The sequence below is a fragment of the Brassica oleracea genome, chromosome C5 (genome assembly GCF_000695525.1).
Source record: "Brassica oleracea var. oleracea cultivar TO1000 chromosome C5, BOL, whole genome shotgun sequence".
NCBI classification, from domain to species: Eukaryota; Viridiplantae; Streptophyta; class Magnoliopsida; order Brassicales; family Brassicaceae; genus Brassica; species Brassica oleracea.
This window is the reverse complement of record NC_027752.1, coordinates 11,287,279-11,303,822: the sequence shown is the minus strand read 5'-3', so window position 1 is coordinate 11,303,822 and position 16,544 is coordinate 11,287,279. Positions and strand designations below refer to the sequence as shown.

Below are 16,544 nucleotides of genomic sequence, written 5' to 3'. Positions count from 1 at the left end.
TTATTTTATGTTTCTGAAAGCAAATATCAAATCAGTTCATATTCATGTGGTACCTGATGACACAAACGTTGCTGGTTGGTGTATCCATGTATCTCCTCTGACACTATAAAATAGTAAACAGCATCAATAAAAACAATGCAGCCCAAATATTAATGATTTGACGAATGAGAGTAACACATGGAAAATTTTGTGTGTACATAATAAATTGTAAACTTACTGGCAAAACAGATGTGATCAGCAGTAAAATCAACCAAATAATGACAAAAAAATGATAGCGAAGAGACAGAAAACCAAAACGATTTTGTTTATTGATCACACTCACGTTGGCTTAGCTTCACCACATGTCTATGACAATGTTGGTAGTCATTTGTACTAACTGGCTAAGGAAACTGAGAGATAAGAGCAAATACTCCAAGTACTTGAACCCACCATGTACTATGCATGTACCACTGGAGTTGGCCAATACTCTAAACTCATGTGCTTGGTAATCCATAGACAATTAGACATGCACCGGTTTTAATCTCCTCGGTCATAATCTGAAAAGCAGATAGAGATTAAAAAAGGATTTACAAACACTAAAATATTATTCATATTTTCCTATTCTTTCTGCACTACTCTACATTTTACTTACCCAATAAACCATACGGAAGAAAGATGGGTTAGAGAAAGTCTAAAATTTGTAGTAGATGTACTGATCCCTATGATATCTATGTCCTAAGTATAGTCAGATATGCGTACACACCTTTAATAAACATGTAACCATCTATTGATGGAAGGAAGGAAGCACCAATAGCTTCAGCTAAGTTCGTCTAGGTAAAAAACATTAGGCAACACTCATCTATATTTGAAAGCCACAACTGATCTAAAGAAAAAGAACCAATATAAGCAAGCACCAAGAAACATAGTAATCTCGTAAGAGCCGAGCTTCAGCTTGCCATGATTTCTTGGCTGTAAAGAAAACATTAGAAATTATGCCAAAAATTTATGCCGAATGAGCGTTAAAAAAGATAGGAAAAAAAAAATCAGAACATAACACAGAGAGACACAAATCAATGAGTGGATAACACAATGTTCTCATATACCGATGGAAAATGTGTTCCGATGACAGTTCTTTGTAGCCACTTGTGCTTGTTGTGTGGGTGTGAGAATCGCTCGTTCAGAGGTAGGAAGTTAAAGAGGGACAACAAAATCCACGCAGTATAAACTGTGTTATATGTCTACATGAAGATATTATACTACCTCCATTCCATCGCCGTAGATGTAGTTTTGTAAGGGGAGGTTTTAGGTTTTGTCTATATTTAGGTTTAGATGAAGCGACTTATATAAGAGGAAGATCAACGGGAGATGGAACAAAACCATCAAGAAGAGATTAAAGAGGAACATTGATTGATGAGAAGGGGATTCGCGGTAACGGTGATTGCTGGGAACGGAGATGGGGAAGAGGAATGAAGAGTCCGATTCATCGATTGATAGGAGAGGAGGTTTTTTAAACTGGACTGGATAATGAGACATGATTTATTTTTAAGAGACAAATGTGAAGCCCAGTTACTCTTTTCAATAGACCAAGCTATGTGACGTGGCGAAATGGGAAGCTCATATTGGACGATTTTTATAATGACGTGGCATGCCTCTCCTTTGAGTATTATGCCCTTTTAGTATTGTAAGATTAACTTCTCTAACATGCGTTTAAGTCACTCTATGACCATACATTTAATTTGACTTTTTAAAATTGGTTCTTTAGTTTTTATAAGAGAAAACAACCATAAAAACCTCGAACTTTGCAACTTTTGATATGCTTGGTTGGCAATATACTGAGCATGGCCTCTCCACAGTAAAGTCTGGCTACTGGTTGAGTACTCACCTCCCAACGGAAGAAGGGATTCAACCAACATTCGGTAATATCAACCTCAAAAGAAGACTATGGAAGACTAAAATGCCACCAAAACTCCATCATTTTCTTTGGAGATCATTATCACGGAGTCTAGCCACTGGAAGCAATCTAAAGAGGAGACACATTACTACTGATGACCTTTGTAGAAGGTGTTGTCAAGAACCACAAACTGAGAAGCATCTGCTGTTTGATTGTCCGTATGCCCAAGCAGTATGGCGGGAATCAGGGACAGATAATAGAATACTTACTGATCCTTTAGCTTCCCTGGAAGAGAAAATTGAAGTGTGTCTACAATGCTGTCTACACACAAGATTAGCTCATTTTCAAAACCTCCCATTCTGTATCATGTGGAGACTATGGAAAAACCGCAACATTCTTATATTTCAAAGAAAGCATATAGACTGGAGATGGGTATTGCATCAAGCACGAAGAGATGCCCAGGAGTGGAAGGATAATGCTACAAAGAAATTCCAACATAGAGACCAAATGCGATATGGAAGCAACCACTGGAAACAGCCAAAGAGGGGTTGGCTGAAATGTAATGTTGATAGTTCATTTATTAACAGCAAACACCAAGAATGGGTGGATACTACGAGATGAAGATGAATACTACAAAGGGGCTGCACAAGGGATGGGAAGAAGAGTTAATAATTCGTTTGAAAGTGAGGTCCAAGAAATAGTAATGGCTATGCAACATGTGTGGAGTAAAGGATATCAAAGAGTAATCTTTGAAAGTGATTGCAAAAAAGTGATAGATACACTGAATCATCGGTGCTTACATTTTGATGGTCATAACTGGATAAGATATGCTTTATGGTGGAAACAGAAGTTCAATGAAGTGGAGTTTACATGGACGAACAGAGAGAGTAACAAAGCTGCAAATAAGATGGCGAAGCAACAAATTCCTTTTGACTTCTCCTTCTACTTTCATTATTATGTACCTCCCTCTATTACATTGGATCTACTTAATGATTATGTAAACTCTCATTGATTAATAAGAAAAAAGTTATAAATATATATATTCGACAATGAACTTTTGTGTGTTTGTTTTATTGATTACTAGATTTGGGCCCGTGCGTTGCAACGGGCTTTACTTGATATTTTAATTTAATAAAAAATATTAAAAAAATCATTTTATTATTGTTTTAAAATTGTTTTTAGATATGTTATGTGGAATTTATTTTATAGTTAGGAACTCGTTTTCACACATAAGTTTTGAGTTATTATTTGTTAGAGCTAGAAAAAACATCCAAACGTAAAAATTTAAACCGGATCCAACCCGAAATAATAATTATAATGAAATAAAAAGGAATTTGGAAGTTAAATAAGACCAAAAAGCAATGACAACATTATACACTTTCTTATGTACTAATTTAATGTTTTATTAAACTTATCTTATGTTAAATAATTTTCTTGATTCATTTTTTATTAATGATATATTTTCATAATAACATTTTAATTAAAATAAATTATAAACAACTACATAGTAAAAATAAAAAATGTAATAAGATAATGATGAAACTTGATTTGTTTTTGACTAAATATATGTACGGAGAGAATAATAATAATCAATTTTTTATGAGCAAACATGAAAATATATATATCAAACATGTGTTTGATTTTCGTATAACCAAACACATAAATACCAATCACGACAACATCCTAAGTTTAGATTTTTTTAATTTAATGGCTTTAGCATCATACTTGTCATCAAATTCTTTTTTAAAAATACTATTAAATATTTATGTTTACTTTTGTTAGGATTTTTTAAAAAAGGAAAAAATATATTTTATAAATCTCGTTTTTATTTACAATTAAAAAATAGAAAAACTATCAAATATTTTTTATATTTTTGTTTAGGATTATAGAAAAGGAAAAGTATTACCATATAAACTTTTACAATTATCTTCTTATTAGAATTTCAGAAAAATCTTATTGCAATCAAATCATTATTTCTAGTTACTATTAAATAATTTTAAATTATGATTTTTACAGTTCATATCAATACTATTTTTACAATTCATTTTTAATTAAATAATATTTAGTATCATATTCATCATCAAATTTTTTATACTATCAAATAATTTCTTACAACTCTCTTTTAGTTAGGAATTAAAAATATGATACAAATCTCTTTTGTTTAAGATTTTCCTTTTTAAGGAAAAGAACAATTAAATATTTTGTTACAGTTTTAGGGTGTTAGAAAAGAAAATTAAAATAACATAATATTTTATAATTTATTTTTTTAGGATTTATAAAATAAAAATACTATCAAATAATTATTTCCAACAATTATTAACTATTTTTAAAAGTTGCTATTTTCAAAATTCGTTTTCTCAATATCACTAATATTTTTCATTAAATATTTTCAGTATCATATTTATCATTAAATTTTAAAAGTAAAAATTACTTTTACAATTCTATTTGGTCATGATTTGAAAGAAAAAAAATCTTATTTGGTAAAGATTAAAAGAAGAAAAGGTTATTTTTCATATATTTTTTATTTAGGATTTAAGGAAAAAAAATTATTTTCACATCACATAATGATAGATTTTTATTAATACATACACAATGTCTTTTTTTGTACAAAATTCACAATCATATCGGGTGAAATATTTGAAGTTATTTTTGGTTTATAATTTTTTAACACAAAATTATCTATTAAACATAAAAGTTAGTTATTATAAGAAATAAGTTACTTTAAATTTTTTAAAAAGGAAAATTCCAACTATAATTCGTTTTTGTTTTTTAAGATTTTTATTCAACTAATATATTTTCAATAAAAAATTATGTTCAGTTAATTATATATTGTGTCTTATCATACAAACATATATTCCTCATATTTACACATACTTATGTATGATAAAAACATTGTAATTAAAAAAAACTTATGTTAGCATCATAAGATATAATAAGAATGATAAAAAATTGAATTGTTTAAAGAAATTAAAAGAAAATACTCAGATAATATTTTTCTTGTTAATACTATTTTTGTGAAAATACTATTTTTGGTTTATATTTTTGTAGCATACATTTATCTCTTAAAAAAAGTTAGTTATTTATATGAAAATAATAATAGTACTTTTAAATTTTTATTTTTTTAGGTTTTTAAAAAGGAATATCACTTATTTATAGTTAGTTTTTCTATTTGATTTTTATTAAATAATTTCTTGTACTTGTAGGATTTTATAATTTTTTCAAAAAAAATTAATATTTTCTCTTATAATATCTTTCTTTAGTATCTTTAAAATGAAAAATATACAAAATATTTTAAAAAGAAAAAAAATACTTTCATATAGCTTTTACAATTATTCTTTGTTTATAGAATTTTCAAAAATTAAATTTACTATCAAATATTTTTAAAAGGTTATAAAAAGAGACGTACAAATATAATTGTAAAAGGCTATGTAATAGTAATTTTCTTTTTCTTAACTCCTAAAAAAATAATAAACTATATTTTTGTAATAATTTTTCTTTTCTAGTGTCCCAAAAAATGTAATAATAATTTTCTTTTTCTAATTTTTTTTAAAATTCTAATAAAAGAGAATTGTAACATATTTTTGACACATGTCACAATCTTAATAAATTAATTGACACATGTCACAATCATATTAATTAGCAACTTTGAAGAACCAAGCTTTATATAATAAGATATCACTATTTAAAGTGTGACAATAATATGAATTTTTGAAATCTATTATATTAAATATATAATAATAATTTATTTAAATTATGACCCCATTAAATATTTTCTGAAACCGCCACTGAGAATTACCATTCGGCATCGCTTGTGTTCATAATAATGCCGTTTTTCTACTTCACTTTATACGTGATGCTATCTTTAGGGTATGATGATGAATAATAACATAACTATCTCTATGCTGTTAAGAACATTCAACATATATATTCATATAAAAGTAAATCTATTGTTTTTTTGGGGCTATACAATATCCCCATGGTCTTTTTAAAAAAAAATGGTGTAACATAAAGATGAAAAGTACCAGGTTACTGTTAAAGAATAAAAGAGAGAGAGAGAGACAAGACTCAAGGAGACTCGCAGAAGATTTTGGGTAAAGATACATAGAGACACAAAAAAGCAGTTACCAAGTCTCGTTAAGTGTCTCTACCTCTTACTCAACCATTGCTAGACGTACTCTGTCCTGATTCAAGCTCAACTGGAAGGAAACTGTTCTCAAACCTGAAACGAAGAACTCTGGGGGAAACTAGATCCGAAACATATATGGGCTTACGAGAGCTCCTCTTTGTTGAACTTGTTCCAAGCTTCCTGTTCATTGCACATTTTTATGAAGTTAAGCAGCAACATCATTCAAACACTCTGCTATAAGCTTGGTTTAAAAAAGCGCTCGCTTTTGGTGCCATGGCGCTAGGCGAGGTCTGGCGATGTCTTCATCGCCTCAGCACCTCAAGGCGTGGCGACTTACACAAAGCGACCGCTTTCTACGCTTTCTTACTAAGCCTAAGGCTCCTAAAGCAACGCATTAATTGATTTTAAGTCAAACCGAATTGGTTTGCCAAATTTAAACTGCTAAACCGAGTTAGAATTGTAACACATCTTTAGCGTCACATAAAAGCTCTTTTCAAACCCTAAGTTAGTCTTATATACCGTAACCTAAGTTTAAAGTTAGGGTTCCATGTGCTATTGTTCTTCTCTCTATTTGACGACTTTGATGTTTGATGTTTCTCCTGATCTTTTTGTTCACTAATAAGTACTCTGTTTTGCACTTTGGTTCTAAACTTGTATTCTATATATACCTATATTTTTGCACTATAGTTTTTGCCTTCACACACAAAGCGCTCGCTTTGTGTCGCCATGGCGCAAGGCGAGAAGCGAGACACTCATCGCCTCACCTCGCCATGCGCCATTTTGAACCAAGGCTATAAGGCAATTTGCTTAAAGCTGAGTGTAAGCTTTGTGGATCTTTGCAAGATACAAGAAACCAAGATTCCTTCAAATTACTAACAGAGAGAGTGGTCCAGCTACTAAGCTTCTGTCAACTTTTGTATACATTAGACTCTAGAAAGAGAGCTGCTCGTGCAGATCTAGTGAGAAAATACCTTCAAAATGTCGAAAACCTTTTCGGCAATATACTTCTGTTCAAGGGTGGCTCCTTTCTGCTGAACTTTATCGGGATGGACATACAGCGTTGCCTTTCTATAGACTTTCTTGACTGCTGAAGAAGTGATCAAATCTGTTAGCGAAACAGCCTCCCAACCACATCCAGGCCAGAGTACCTGTCACCAGCCAAAACCAGAACTCAGTGAAATTTGGAGGACCAAAAGAATAAACAGCTGTAGCAATACATTTATTTATAACTTCAATTTTTTTTAAAAACTCACGATTTGCAAGGAAGATAACAGGGCACGCATGTTTCCTTCTTTTCCAGTTGCCCAACGCTTTATCTCAGCATCAGCAGTCTCAGAAATTCTCTGAAAAGCAAGTTTAACAAGGAGACCAACGTTGGTATTTGGTAATGGTATTTAAACACACGAACAAAGAGACTCTAAGTAGATTTAGAAAAGAAAAGGAAATGTAAAATATTTCAAAAGCAGCATTATCTTAGTGAAGATTAACAAATCCAAAATGTCATTGCTCATAGACAGACAGCATTGTCATAATGAAGACTGATAAATCCAAAAAGGTCAATGTACATAGACAAGCATTACGATAAGGAAGACTAAGACATAAATGTCAAGAAAAGCATAACTTACAGTTCTCTGTTCTTGTTCAATCCGAGATTGATGATCACGGTTGTTCATATCAGCTACAGCTTGTGCCTACATTTTCAAAGCCACTGAATAGTGTAAAACCATCTATAACAAAACTATTCAATCAAGTACAAGCTAAACATTGATGAGCATATAGCAAAATCGCTATAAGGCAATTTGCTTAAAGCTGAGTGTAAGCTTTGTGGATCTTTGCAAGATACAAGAAACCAAGATTCCTTCAAATTACTAACAGAGAGAGTGGTCCAGCTACTAAGCTTCTGTCAACTTTTGTATACATTAGACTCTAGAAAGAGAGCTGCTCGTGCAGATCTAGTGAGAAAATACCTTCAAAATGTCGAAAACCTTTTCGGCAATATACTTCTGTTCAAGGGTGGCTCCTTTCTGCTGAACTTTATCGGGATGGACATACAGCGTTGCCTTTCTATAGACTTTCTTGACTGCTGAAGAAGTGATCAAATCTGTTAGCGAAACAGCCTCCCAACCACATCCAGGCCAGAGTACCTGTCACCAGCCAAAACCAGAACTCAGTGAAATTTGGAGGACCAAAAGAATAAACAGCTGTAGCAATACATTTATTTATAACTTCAATTTTTTTTAAAAACTCACGATTTGCAAGGAAGATAACAGGGCACGCATGTTTCCTTCTTTTCCAGTTGCCCAACGCTTTATCTCAGCATCAGCAGTCTCAGAAATTCTCTGAAAAGCAAGTTTAACAAGGAGACCAACGTTGGTATTTGGTAATGGTATTTAAACACACGAACAAAGAGACTCTAAGTAGATTTAGAAAAGAAAAGGAAATGTAAAATATTTCAAAAGCAGCATTATCTTAGTGAAGATTAACAAATCCAAAATGTCATTGCTCATAGACAGACAGCATTGTCATAATGAAGACTGATAAATCCAAAAAGGTCAATGTACATAGACAAGCATTACGATAAGGAAGACTAAGACATAAATGTCAAGAAAAGCATAACTTACAGTTCTCTGTTCTTGTTCAATCCGAGATTGATGATCACGGTTGTTCATATCAGCTACAGCTTGTGCCTACATTTTCAAAGCCACTGAATAGTGTAAAACCATCTATAACAAAACTATTCAATCAAGTACAAGCTAAACATTGATGAGCATATAGCAAAATCGAACGTGAGCATACAGCAAAATCGAACGTATAATTTCGTTGCAGAATTCACAATAATATCAAGCACAAATAAAATTAGCAAAAACTTTCAAATGATTCAACACATTCTCCGAGGAACTTAACCCAATCTTTTAAACGAGAAGGGGTAATTTCAAGCACAAATAAAATTCAACATAGGTTTTAGTACCAGTATTTAACTTAATTAGATATCATCATAGGCAGAAAAGAGTAAAGATTGCACAAGAAGATTCAAAAGAAAATAAAAATGACACATACCACACGGCTCTTTGTTCTCTGTTCACGATCCCATCTGGCCTTTCTTCGTTCTTCGGTCTCCCCTGGGATTTCCTCAAATTCTTTAAATATAGGATCCTCTGTAAACAGAGAAAACATTTATAAGAAAGTTAGCCCAGAGTAACCATTTGATGGAAAAGGACATGTTTTCACAAGACATACCTCCAAAAAGCGCAGAAAAGTCATCCACCAGATTTGCGGGAGCAGGAGGAGGCTTCTTTGCACTAGAAATCCCATTAGCCGTCTTTTTTGGCACGTTGACTGCTGGCTTGCGAGGTGCCTTTGCATCAGAAAGAAAGAATAAGGAGACACAGGTAGACCACATTTTCTTTAATCGAAAAACTTGTAAAGTGGAATATAGAAACATTTCAAAAGTCGTTCGTTCTTACTTGAGTTGCTGTCCGTGATTTTGGTACACTGCTGGAACGAGGCCCAGAGCTGAAAAAGGAGTCAAGGTCATCAACACCAAACTGTTTCGTCTCCTCAGCTTCTCTATATTGACTAGCAGCGTCAGAGGCCGAGGCACTACGGCGCATGGTACCCATGGCAAAGTGGTCAAGTTCGTCTACTGAACTCTTAGCTGTGGAAATAATCCCTCGAAATAATTAGAGATACCAAAGAAAACAATACGCGAAAAAGCTCCAATTCAAGATAGTTTCCGGATCATCAAAGAGACTACTACTACTAACCTCTGTTAACTTTTTGCGTTGGTTTAGGAGGAGGCTTGAGTTTTGTAGAAGAATTATAAGATGGTTTTTGCCCCTGAGAGCTGACTGAAGCAGCAAACGCATCTAGTGGATCCACGAACATACCGGAAGAAGAATGTGCGCCGGACATAGTTGATTCCAGAACCACAAAAGGGTCAGTATCAACAAAGTTCGATGCCGTAGTCTTGCTAAAACAATCAACAAACAAAATAAATGATTTAATCTCCAAAGGTGATCTGATATTCCAAACATGAGAGACATTGTGATACAACAAACTGATCACAAACCTTCTAGTGGCGTGAGAAGTAGCACCAAAACCAGGTATCAATTCATCAAAACCATTCTTTCCAAAACCGGGTGAATTGTTCAGGTTCAAGCCCTTGGATTCAAGACCAAATCCAGCCATATCACCCAGCAGATCATCAACCGGAGCGTATTGCTTCGTAGAGGAAGAGAATGATCCAAATATATCACCATTTCCAACGCTATTGGGAGCACCAAACAAGTCATCAGCATGCGCTGACGTGATATTCTTATTGTTCATCCCACCGAAAACATCGAATCCACCAGAACTCGCGCCGTTCATGGTAGTACTCGAGCTCGAGGTGAAGAAAATGTCGTCACCGTTATACGAAGATCCGTTACCAGATACCTTATTGGAGGAAGCGTACGATGTCGTCGTCGATTTCCAGGTCTGAGGATTGGGAGTGCTGTGAGAACGCTTGGAGGCAGCCATTGGAGCAGATTTGCCTTGGGGCTTGATCCCATAGCGCTCCGTAAGGACACCGAACTCGTCCATTGTAGCCGATTAATCTGAGAAAAAATACAGATTCAGTCCGGATCGATCCCGTGAAAATCAGGGATCGTGTGATGAATCTCTGAATAATGGATTAACCGAGAGAATATAGAAAGATGGAAAGAAGACAATCGTCGTCTCCTTTTCTTTTCTCTCTAGAAATGAAAAGGAAGGCACCGACGACGATGACGATTGATTGATTACCCACACACAAATGAATCAATGGGTTGGTGTGGGTCCGAGACAGATGGCTTTCCTTTTTTTTTAAATTCCCACCTTCCCTTTTTATATCCCCATACTATTTTCTTCTTTTTTCCAACACACAAAAAGATTCCACTAAAATAAATCATTTTACTTATGTAAGTCTTTTTCCATTTTATTTTTAGCTTAAATTGTGATATTACAGTCGCTTTACAGAACAATCTGACATAATTGGTACCTACTCCTGTATATCATTAGCTGCCTTGGTTTTGCTCAAAAAAGCTGCCTTGGTTTAATTTTTTAAGGCGCATACATTTTTTAATACATCATGTGTTAATGTTTTTGAATTCATATGTATCCTAGCGAGAGGTTTGCAGGAACTTGTGCATTTAACGGATAAGAGTTTGACCTCCCCCCCCAAAAAAAACAGATAAGAGTAATCGGACTAGCAATTCTATTTTCATCTGATTCATATTAATTAACACACAAATTTTATTTTACAGTGGACAATTCATTTAGAGAGGTTTCAGGTGATTTGGATAGGAGGCTAAATGATCCATTTATTACTTGACATATTTTCGATTCGGTTCAGATAGTAAATGTAGGAACCGGAAAATATCCGAAAAAAATTCGGTTCTCATTTGGATCCGGTTCGGATAGTACGGATAATTTGAATAAAATATCGTTTATTTACGGTAAAATATCAAATCATTCGGATGATTTAGATAAAAAAATTTGGATATTTTGGATTACTTTGGATATTTCGGATAAACCTATCCGAATAGTTTTATCCGAATAGTTTCGGATACTTTCGGGTAGTTCGGATACTTTATAATAATTTAGTTATTCTTAACTATTTTCAGATACTTTTAATATAATTTTAAATTAAAAATATATATTTAGTTATATTATATGTATATATAATTAATATTTTTATATATTCGGGTATCCGTTCGGTTCGGTTATTTCGAATATAAAAATATAGGAACCGTTCGGGTATTTGAGGATATTGGTCCGATTTCAGGTATTTTGGTTCGGTTCTTCGGTTCCGGTTATTTTGCACATGGATAGTCAGACTTCAGCAATGTATATGTTAATCAGCTTCCTAGCTAATGAGAAAATTTAGGCTAAAAGAAACCCAAGCTTCACATGTACCAAACCACACCTACAAACATTTACAACTTCGTTTGGCATGAACTTGAAAAGCTTGAAAAAAAAAACTTGAAAAGCTCTTAATATTCTTACTATATTTATCATAATTTTTTTTGGTCGACTCATAATACTCCAATATTTTATAATTCCAAATTACATGTCTATGTCTATTTTATTTCACCATGTTGGGGTTTACATGCCTAATTTTATAGAGATACCGACATTGGATTTGACGACCATTTGTCTTAGTTTCTATAAGAACGCAGAACACAAAGTCATAACACACAACTGCGATATCGACCGACCAAGTCAAACAAAATATATGCGGAAAAGCCTAAATTTAATAGTTGTAAAGTATCATTGAGACTTTTAAGTGCTAAACTAGATATCAAATTCGAGAATGTCATGTAACTTATTAATCCCCTTGTCTGATTCAGTGTCTTTTAGATTTGGACTCACCCCTGCCGGGCATGTATCATGAGATCTTGCTCATCTCGTACAACAGCCCAGCAGAGAACAAGAAACTGCAACACAAAACAAATCGAACAACACAGTAAGCTTTTAGCCAGAGAGTTATGAAATGATGGTTATATATTAAGCAGAGCTAGTGAAGCCTCCAAGGGATCGTGTACAGCTCAGAGGAAGCTAATTTTCCTCTGTACACTTCTTGGAGCGAGAGCACCACTGTAAACAGTAGAACAGATCCAAGCATTGATGTTCCAACTCCCGCCATTGATTCTTCTTCTAAACACACATCGGAAAATGAAACATCGCATCAGCAAACGCTAAAAAAGTCGCACTCGATATAACCAAACATCAAAATCTAAAGCAGAAAAGTCTGCGTGATTTTCGAATGAGATTGATTACCTTTGAAACACAGTAGCATATTGAATGTTTTCAATTAAAGCTTTCTTAGCTAAAGTTTGTTACATTGGTTTGGTATATATAGTGCTTTGGTTCAATAAAAGGAAGCTAAACCAAAGCTAACCAATCGGTTTAATACTTAACCAACATATATATGATATAATACGCCCCCCTCAAGCCGATGAAGTGGAAGGTATGGACTCTGATGATGGAGTGAAGAGGCTTGAAGTGGACATACGATGGAGGATAGACGTAAAAGGCCCCGGTTGAAGTGGTTTCGTGAGGATGTCAGCCTGTTGATTAGAGCTTGAAAGATGCATCAACCGGAGAAAGCCGTTTTTGACTTGATCACGGACGGTGTGACAGTCGATCTCCACGTGCTTGGTACGTTCGTGGAACACCGGATTTGTAGAAATGTAGATCGCAGACTTGCTGTCATAGAAGAGTTTCGCCTTAGTTGTGACCGTGATGCCAAGAAACGTGAAAAGTTGCTGAAACCATAACAGCTCGCAAGTCGCATGACCCATGCTTCGGTACTCTGCTTCTATACTGCTTCGACTAACAACATCATGTTTCTTCGACTTCCAGGTGATTAAGGAGCTACCAAGATAAATGCAATAGCCAGTGATAGAACGGCGACTATCTGGGCAAGCTCCCCAATCAGAATCAGCGAAAGCATTAAGACAGAGTTCAGATGAAGCAGAGTAGAAAAGACCTTGATCCGGGTTGTTTTTGGTATAGCGAAGGATCCTGTGAGCTGCCTGAAGATGAACGTTTGTAGGAGCAGACATAAACTGGCTCAGATTATGAACAGAATAGGTGATGTCAGGCCTAGTTATCGTCATGTACAACAAACGCCCTATCAAGGCACGGTAAGGAGTAGGATCATCCAAGAGAGTGCCTGATTTGATACTGAGTTTGGCGACAGGATCCATTTGAACCGAAGACGGTTTGCAAGCTAACAAGCCAGCATCAGAAAGAAGATTCAGAGCATATTTGCGCTGAGATACAGAGATTCCTGCAGCAGAACGAGCAATCTCAAGACCCAAGAAGAAGCGCAAATCTCCCAAATCCTTGATCTTGAAATGCTGATGAAGTGTGTCTTTAAGAATCTTTACTGCAGAATCATCATTACTAGCAATCATTATGTCATCGACATATATGAGAATTCCTGTGAAAGAGCCACCAGATCGACGAACAAACAGAGTGTTGTCAGATGGAGATTGAACATAACCAGCAGCAAAGAGCACATCAGTAAGGCAGTGGTACCATTGCCATTTGAGATAGCTTCAAGCCTTTGACAGCAGCAAGACCCAAGAGAAGCTTGACAGAAGCAAGTTTGGCGACAGGTGAGAAAGTATCTGTGTAATCAACACCCTCTTGCTGTGTGTATCCTTTTGCCACTAAGCGAGACTTCTTTCTCTCAACAGTCCCATCAGCTCGGTATTTTGTTGTGAAAACCCACTTGCACCCCACAACATTCTTTCTTGGAGGAAGAGACAGAACATCCCAAGTTCTATTGTCTTCCATAGTCTGCAGTTCATCATAAGTAGCTTTCCAAAACTCTGGTGACAACATGGCTTGTTTGAAAGTTGTAGGTTCAGGATCAATAGAATAAGAAAGGAGAAATTGTTGATAAAGTGGTTTCAGGGAAGAACATGTATCAACCGAGGCAAAAGGATATAGAGAAGATGAAGAAGGAAGAGGAGTATGATGAATAAAAGAACAATGGTAATCAGAAAGATAACCTTGAGTACGAGCAGTCCGTTGTGGTCTTATGCGTAGAAGTTGACTTTGTCCTGTCACGGATGGCCCAGTCTCTCGAGAAGTAGTCACATGAGGCAATGCAGAAGATGATGAAGATGCAGATGATGATGATGGTAAAGTAACAGGATGAACTTGAAGAACAGAATCCAATGCAACAGGAGTAGACATTGGTAAAATTGTTTTGGAAAACAGTTCATCAGACGGAATGCAATCATTATGCGTATGAAATGAGAAAATATGTTCTTTAAAAATAACATTTCGAGAAACAAAAACTTGACGTGTTTCTATATTCAAAACCTTGTAACCTTTATAACCAGATGAGTAACCGAGAAAAACACAAGAATCAGCTATAGGTGTGAACTTATGACGATCTTTATCTAAAGTAGACATGTAACATAAACAACCAAAAGAACGTAGAAATGAATAGTCAGGTTGTTTATGCATCAGTTTCTCATATGGAGTTTTCTTATCAAGAAGAAGAGAAGGTGTTCTATTGATAAGAAACACGGCTGTCGAAACACAATCTGTCCAATAGATCAACGGTAGTTTAGATTGAAACAGTAATGATCTAGCTACATTCAAGATGTGCTGATGCTTACGCTCAACAACAGAGTTCTGTTGAGGAGTATAAGCACAAGAGAATTGATGAATCATACCATGTGTGTGAACAATATCAGAAAAAGCTATTTCAGGTGCGTTATCAGTTCGAATGGATTTAATACGGGCATTATATTGCAAATGAACATATTGAATGGAAGCAGGAAAAACAGTGGAAACGTGACTTTTATTCTTTAGAAAGTAGATCCACGTTACACGGGTACAATCATCGACCAATGTTAGAAAATATTTATAACCCTCTGTAGACCCTACTGAGAAAGGACCCCATACATCCATTTGTACTAAATCAAAAGGAAATGAAGAAATGCGATTATGTGAAACAAATGGTAAACGTTTTTGCTTACCTAAAGGACATACATGACAATTTTCTACAGTAGACAGAGATGATTTATGCAATGATTTAATACCCGGAACATGAAGCAATTTTGCCAGTGAAGGATGCCCAAGACGTTGATGCCAAAGATGACCATCATCCAACACTGAAGCACATATAGGAGATGCAGAAACATGTGTATCTAGGACGTAAAGATTGTTGAAAATAGACCCTCTACCAATCATCAATCCCTGAGTAGATTCCTCAATCAAACAATGATCAACATAAAAGTGAGCAGAGGAATTATTATCAACAAGTAAGCAACGCACACTGATGAGGTTGAAACGAAAAGATGGCACATAAAGCACATTATGCAATGTAATAGTTGGTGAAACAATGATGCTTCCTATATGACTAATTGGCTCTTTGTGACCATTGATATCTTGTATAATTACATGATTTTAGCCATTAATTAGTGTATATTTTGATCATATAGATTAAGAATTAGGCATCTTTAGAGTCCATATTGCATTCATTGTCCTTATTAGGTGTTGGAGTGTGCCATGGAGTGATTTGAGATGTTTTGGAGCATTGTGATCCAAAAAGGGATGAAATATGAGCATGGATGGAGGCCTTAAATAAATCTTCTGTTACTAAGATTTTGTGGAAACACAGAAAATTGAGTTAGCTTTCTAGTGGAAGTGGTTTCAAGTCATTTGGAGATGTAATGAAGGAGTTATGATCAATTTACTAGAGACATATCCATCCTGGTCGAGCATCGCAGAGTGACCTTCCAGAGCGACACCATAAGGTAGCTCCCAACCCAGAGCGACCTCTCGGAGCTACACCACGAAGTCACTCTCCTTTTCATCACTTTGGAGGTAAAAAAATAGGCCTGGAGCGACCTCTCAGAGCGACCACCTGAGGTAGCTCCCAACCCAGAGCTACCTCCCAGAGCTACACCACGAAGTCACTCTGTGCGTCATTTACTCAGTCGAAACTTATGATTTTTCAGAGACCTTTTGTTCATTTGTCTTGACTTTTTACACTTTCTA

The 16,544-nt window shown here is 35.0% G+C and overlaps 2 protein-coding genes and 1 pseudogene across 2 annotated transcripts; all 3 read right to left on the bottom strand.

Moving 5' to 3' along the window:
- Window positions 1-5,780: 5,780 nt before the first annotated feature.
- On the bottom strand, window positions 5,781-10,768 carry LOC106296162 (auxilin-related protein 2). The gene is made up of 9 exons (XM_013732237.1): window positions 10,066-10,768; window positions 9,761-9,966; window positions 9,461-9,651; window positions 9,234-9,351; window positions 9,054-9,151; window positions 8,618-8,683; window positions 8,246-8,335; window positions 7,964-8,140; window positions 5,781-6,176 (listed from the first exon to the last, which is right to left on the bottom strand). Exons 1-9 carry the CDS (start codon window positions 10,575-10,577, stop codon window positions 6,138-6,140), a joined length of 1,497 nt encoding a protein of 498 aa, XP_013587691.1. The 5' UTR covers window positions 10,578-10,768; the 3' UTR covers window positions 5,781-6,137.
- A 1,592-nt stretch (window positions 10,769-12,360) lies between these two features.
- On the bottom strand, window positions 12,361-12,660 carry LOC106344511 (annotated as a pseudogene).
- A 304-nt stretch (window positions 12,661-12,964) lies between these two features.
- LOC106344510 (uncharacterized mitochondrial protein AtMg00810-like) lies at window positions 12,965-13,936 on the bottom strand. The gene has a single exon (XM_013783876.1). The coding sequence runs from the start codon at window positions 13,934-13,936 to the stop codon at window positions 12,965-12,967; it is 972 nt and encodes a 323-aa protein (XP_013639330.1).
- Window positions 13,937-16,544: the final 2,608 nt, after the last annotated feature.